Source organism: Triticum urartu, chromosome 7 (assembly GCF_003073215.2).
Source record: "Triticum urartu cultivar G1812 chromosome 7, Tu2.1, whole genome shotgun sequence".
Lineage (NCBI taxonomy): Eukaryota > Viridiplantae > Streptophyta > Magnoliopsida > Poales > Poaceae > Triticum > Triticum urartu.
Window position 1 is genome coordinate 697722744 of NC_053028.1, and position 6435 is coordinate 697729178.

Below are 6435 nucleotides of genomic sequence, written 5' to 3' on the forward strand. Positions count from 1 at the left end.
GCCCCAATTGTGTTACCAACAAGCAATTAACTCGGGTCTATGTTGTAGTCCAATTATTATTTTATGGCGTATATGGTGTCCACATAGTGCCACATATTTGCAAAGCAAAATGATATATACAAATCAAACTGATATGCAATGCCACTAGTATATGCCTAATTTAGTACCCCTCCGATCATTCAGTACGGACCAAATAAACAAATTCAGTACAGAGCAAATAGTGTCCACTATCCAGATTCAACATCAAAATTCAGAGTAGCATTCATAGTAGTATAGGAAATAACAAAATCTACAAAGCAGCGGCAACTTGCTCGACTCGCTCCCGGAGATTCCCTTGGACGGCGGCGGACAAAAGGAGGCGTTCGCGCAAGGCTCAGCTTGCTCCTAGAGATTCTCTTGGACGGCGGTGGAGGAGGGGCCAAAGAGGGCATCGGCGGGATTGGGGAGAGGATAGAAGAGGCACCCCACACTGCTCGGCGCGGTTCCGGTGTTTCCCTTGCACGGCAACCTCTCTGAGACACACGCGGCGACATGGACCATGGAGAGGATTGGAAAGGGGGGGTGCGGGTGGCCATGGAGACGGCGGCGGCGGCGGATGTTTTGGGCAAAGGAGGCTAATGCATTTGGATGTTGTGGTCAGCCTGCTGCTACCGGTGGGCTTTGTCGGGTTGCCCATATTTGACACATAATATAAAAATAATGTTCAATGTTCATTTTCCAAAAATATCACATAATATAAAAATTTCAATATATATTTAAACAACTTCATAGTATATTTAATAATGTTCATCAAATAATTAAAAAGATTAGTGTATATTATAAAAATGTTCAATGTATATAACAAAACTTTTCAGTGTGTATTTATACAATAATGTTCAATTTGTATTTTCTGAAAATATCGCATAATATAGAAAACTGAAATATATATTAAAAAACTTCATCACATATTTAAAAAATATTCATCATATAATTATAAAAGATGACTATATATTAAAAAAAATCAATGTATATAACAAAACTGTTCACAGTATATTATACAATAATTTTCAAAGTGCATTTTAAAAAATATTGCACAATAAAATGTTCAGTGTAAATTGAAAATATGTCGACAATATCAAAAATACTTATACTGTTTATTACATAACCTATATAAGAAAGAAATATGCAAAACTTTAAAAAGAAAACCCGAAGAATACCCAAGATCTGAAAAAAGATAAAATAAATCCGAAACAAAAAAAGCACATACAAAAAAATGAAATTGTCAAAAAAGACCAGCACATGTCTAAAGTTTAGATTATCAAATATTGTAAGCATGTACTTTGACGCAAGCTTTCCAGTGGCGTAGTGGTCATCGATTTGTAGACGCTCGCTCCCAGAGATTCTCTTGGACGGCGGCGGAGGAGGGGCTGAATAGAGCATCAACGGGATTGGGGAGACGATAGAAGAGGCACTCCCACACAGCTCGGCGCGGTTCCGGTGTTTCCCTTGGATGGCATCCTCTTTGAGACACACGACAGTGACATGGACCATGAAGAGGATTGGAAGGGGGAGGATGCGGGTGGCTGTGGAGATGGCGGCGGCGGATGTTTTGGGCAAAGGAGGCGAACACATTTGGATGTTGTGGTCAGCCTGCTGGCGCCGGTTGGCTTTGTCGGGCTGCCCATATGTGACACATATTTTTAATGGATTCCCAAATGCGCCATTTAGGCTTTTTTTTTTCATGGGTGGCATTTTTGGGACAAGTGGGATCCAACGCCCTTTACATCCTGACCCAATATCCAGGCCGATCTCGGGCCTCACATTTCCACCGAATTCCAAATAAAGCCGAAAATGAATGATTACAGATTTTCCATAAAAATAGTTATAATCATCCATCTTAATACCGGGAATGATCTATTTGTTATTTTAAAATATGAACATAGCCATTTTCTGTGTGGTCGGACCAGGCCCAGGCTTGGCTTTTCAGGCCATGCTTTTGCAAGCTTTCAGCACTTTAGGATTAGTTCCCAGTTCTCAGTAGCAAAGTTTCATGCAAGGTGGTTCTAAAAAAAAGGTTTCATGCCTGGTGCAGCAATTGAGGATGAGCAATGTTGAGGGTGATGGTTCAAAGCAGAGCATGTGGGGCTCACCCTATGTGTGATATAATATATATTTCTAGAAGGCTGGCGGTGCCTTCTTCCTTCATCATGCTAGGTGTTGGCTGGTTTTCTCCTGATTTTCTCAACTTATCTGGGCACCAACGTTTTCTTAATTAATGAAAATGGCACAGATTTTGTCTCGAGTTTCAAAAGTAATTAACCTCGATTATTCATCGAACTGCCTTTCCATATATTTGATATTTGGTCAATTATTCAATGTTATATCCCTCTTTATTGCATATGAATATAACATTGCTTCCCAAAATATTTTAGTAAAATGTGATTGCACAACAAGTGGGCAATACACATTATCGGCAACTCTTGTTTCCTAGAAGTTTCATAAATAATTAAATGAGAACAAATGCTAACTGACCCAAACAACAAACATGTCGCAAAGAGAAAAAAAATATGGATTGCCCAAGAAAACCGTCGAACAACGATCCAAGGCAGATGAACACCAAAATAATCCAGCGCCCGGAGTCCGTGATTAACCTACAACACACGAGGGGAGCAACGGTTAGGCGCAACTTTTATGGGTTAAATTGTTAGTACTAGTAGGACATTAAGCGTTAGTAACTTGTGTAGTTACCTTGAGATTAGTCATGCTTCCCCTTGACATCGTATTTGCACATCTTCTTCTTGGCACAGTTGATGAGGATGTCAGCAGAGTCGATACCTAGGAAACGCAGACACATCACACGTGAATACCTCAGGAAACCAAAAAGTGAAAGCAAAACACTCTAAACAACGCAGAGAATGGGCATCTAAAACACACAATGCAGAGCATGAGGCGAAAGGCTTTGATGTATGTATACCTGCAAGATACGCTCCATGGACATATCCGTTGTACTTTTCGCTCGTGTGCTCGCCCGTGAAGTAAACCCTCCCAACAGGAGCCTGAATTACATCAGAGAAGAGTGTCAAATTAGTTTAGTTTATTGTGCAGTGGAGGAGTGAAATGCAAGCCAAATGTAGTAGATTTCTGTACCCGGATGAGGTCATATTCGTAGCGGTTGACGCCGATGGGCCAGTTGGAGAATGAGCCCTTGAAGAACCGGTTGGACCACCACCTTGGCACGAGGATCTCGGTGGCGTCCGGCACGTCCTCCCCGGGGAACATCTTCCTCAGCACCGCCACCGCCTCGGCCATGGTCTGGTTGTCGGACTGCTGTTCGATCCTCCTCGACTCGTCGTCGGTGACCGTGACCAGCAGCACGTTGGACCCGGGGTACTGCTGCTCGAACTGTTGCCACACGGGGAAGTACCCTCTCCGGCCGCTGGCGTAGAGGAAGAACTCCTTGCCGGAGCCCTCAGGCCAGAACCTCTTGGGGAACCTGAGGAAGATCTTGGTGTACACGGCCATGTCGAACTGGTAGATGGACACGATCTTCCACGACGGCAGCTGCGGCTTGAACCGTATGAGGTCGGTCTGGAGGACGCCGAGGCTGGCGGAGACGACGACGTAGTCGGCCCGGTACACCTTGTTGTCCTCGGTCCGGACCATGACGCCGCTGGGGAAGTAGCTGATCTCCCGCACCACCGTGTTGAGCTTGAGCCTCGGGTCGACGATGGCGCCGGACTTGCGGTCGGTCTTGAGGTACTGCCCGGCGACATGGTACACCACGGACTCGTAGCCACGCTGGTCCGCCACGAAATAGACGTCGTCGCCGAAGTTGCTGAACGTCGGCAGCGGCTGCGTGTTCTGCAGGCTCGTCACGCGCGGCGGCTCGGCGAACTCGAAGTCGTGCTGGTAGTAGTCGACCACCATGTCCACCGGCCTCGCGGGGCCCGAAGGCATACTGGGACACGCAAGGGAAGGTTGCACGAATCAATGCACGGTAAAATAAAAACACATTTCTCTCTGGAGATCATCAAACAATTTGCTTGCAAAAGGGAGAAGCAGGCGTGCGCATCTCGCCGATCCGGTCGATGCAACGGTCGGCCGGAGGGTGCAGTTGCCATTAAGATATTTAGCACTTTGCCTAAGGCGGTATTTTGTACAGCTGTGAGGAAGCTTTAGGAGTAGTAAAATAGTTGGTGATGTCGCACTTGAATAATCTTGCTCTGTCACGCTCGATCAGATCAGAAGCAAGAGGTGCTAATGATGCTATTGCTAGGTCACACTGCCTTTCGCGATGCTAGGTCGCCGTAGACGAAAATGGAGTGGGTGAACGGAAAAAAAAATAGTGATTTCTTTTAAAAACTTGAGGCACTTTTTAATGATATTCGGCTCTTGGACTCGGCAGTGGCTGCCGTTTGCTAAAATTTTATGGAATTGATGATTTAGTATTGCAAACTGCATGATTGTGCTACGCAATTTGCTGGAATGCACTTGCTGGACAAGAATATATATGTGAGTCCAGGCATTGGTGGAGACATGTACATAGAGTAGTAGTTAGAGATAAGGGCGAGCAAGAGTCATCGTCGGATTTTAAGGTGCATGTAAGACTTTCAATTTGGAAATAGACTCCTCTTAGCATGAACAAAAAAGACTTTCAATCCCCAGTCCCCGGTTACGGCCCGTATATGATTCAAAGAATTGGCAAAGGATTTGTGGAGGATTTATCCCCAGGAATTTTTTCTTATGTGAGTAGTTTTTTTTACGGGAGTAGGTTTATTCATAGGATTTCGTTCCATCAGAATTTTTGCAATTAATTCATTTGAACTATATTTCATATGAAATTTTCATATACTCCAACTTGTGAAAAATCCTGTGTTAGAAGGATCATTGCCTTCTAGCGCATGAATATGTGTTAACGTCACACCATCAGATCCATTCGCTCTAAATCCTTAACAAATCTCCCAGAGCTCATGGTTAAAAGCTAGCACACATCACTAGCTACTGCAAGGGGCATGGAGCAAGATGAACGGCATAGATACGTACTGGTCGTTGAGGCGTTGCATGGCCATGACAGACATGTCCTGTTGGCCGCTGTGGTGCAAGGTGCCGGAGAGCTTGCTCCCGCTCTCCTCCACTTCATCCATCCTCTCGATTATCTTCTCAACAATTTTCTCGTCATAGAGACCACCTCTGCATCCGCAAGAATTAATCAGCTCAGCTGTGAAACAAATGTAAATATTTTTCATAATATTTGGTTGGATCTAAGTTAAATCTAAGCGGATACTTCGGCCCTTTGGCAGAAAAATCACTAAATATATGGTGATTTCGGCTATGATTGAATTTTTTCTGAAACTGAAATTCGAAAACCAGCACGTGCACATACTCTTGCTTGTAGGTGTTGCTGGCGAGGTGGTCAAAGTCGGAGCGGAAGGTCCTGAGGTTGAGGCCTCCGGTGCCATTGGCCATGGTCCAGATGGGGTTCATCTCATCTCCATTCACCCCTTCCACCCAGTTGGCCCCCATCTCAACGTTCACCCCGGCGAACTTGGTCTTGTGAATGCGCCCGCCGATGCGGTCCGTCGCCTCCAGGATCAGCAAGTCGGTGATCCCGGCCTCGGACAGCCTCTTCCCAGCCGAGATCCCTAAGACCACCAAGCACAAGAACTTGCATCAGTTACATGTGCACTCAAACCAACCTCCCGCATGCATGTATCTATGTCGATGCAAAATGCATGATGCATGTGTGTAGCGTGTATAACTTACCGGACATGCCGGCGCCGACGATGATGACTCTCGGACCGGCGGCGGTGGCCAGGGCGGCGCATTGTGCTGCTACAACGAGCACCAGAGCTATGGCTCTGCAGGGCTTCATCTCTAGCATCCTTCTCCTTCTTTCTCTTCCTCACTCACGAAGCTTGGAGACTTGCTTTGCTAGCTAGCTAGCTTGTGTTGAAGGATGGTGGTCCATCGCCAAGTGTATATAAAGAAGCGGCGCAAGACGCGACGGGGCGCGGGGGTCTCTCTAACTAGTAGTAAAGTTATTTCTTGGCCAACGTGGGTTGCTTGGAAGCAACATTACCTTACGACATGCTCCGGCCGGCCGAGAATAATATTGTGTGACTATAGCACAAACGGTTTGACCAACTCAAACCTTGGGCCTTTACCTTCAAAAAGACAAGTCCCCCGTCCCTGTCTAGCTAGAGTTCATTTTTGTGAGATCCATACACATGTGTTCTAGGAAATAATCCTTCAGTTTGGTCCAACTTTCATTGTCAAGTCTTTTTCTGTCCTGCAAAATAGCCCACTTCTTTTGCCTATGTTTCACTAAGTTTACGTTGACGATTATTTTTCAAAAAGTTTAAGTGGAACTTTGACATAACCACAAGAGGAACTCAAACTATTCTGAAATGCATACATGAAAAAGAAAAAGCGGAGCATTTTTAGTTTTTTCGAAAA

The 6435-nt window shown here is 45.2% G+C and overlaps 1 protein-coding gene across 1 annotated transcript; it reads right to left on the reverse strand.

Annotated features, from left to right (window-relative positions):
• Window positions 1-2347: 2347 nt before the first annotated feature.
• Window positions 2348-5943, reverse strand: LOC125525237 (polyamine oxidase 1-like). Its single transcript, XM_048690240.1, has 7 exons — window positions 5743-5943; window positions 5363-5621; window positions 5023-5169; window positions 3127-3937; window positions 2954-3035; window positions 2728-2814; window positions 2348-2630 (listed from the first exon to the last, which is right to left on the reverse strand). Exons 1-6 carry the CDS (start codon window positions 5858-5860, stop codon window positions 2735-2737), a joined length of 1497 nt encoding a protein of 498 aa, XP_048546197.1. The 5' UTR covers window positions 5861-5943; the 3' UTR covers window positions 2348-2630; window positions 2728-2734.
• Between the last annotated feature and the right edge of the window lie 492 nt (window positions 5944-6435).

Excerpts from the sequence above, each read along its gene's own strand:
- LOC125525237 (XM_048690240.1), bottom strand. The coding sequence starts at position 5,860 with ATGCTAGAGATGAAGCCCTGCAGAGCCATAGCTCTGGTGCTCGTTGTA. Across the intron at positions 5,170-5,362 it reads AGCAACACCTACAAGCAAGA|AGGTGGTCTCTATGACGAGA; the intron begins GTATGTGCACGT and ends TTGCGGATGCAG. Across the intron at positions 3,938-5,022 it reads ATGCAACGCCTCAACGACCA|TATGCCTTCGGGCCCCGCGA; the intron begins GTACGTATCTAT and ends TGCGTGTCCCAG.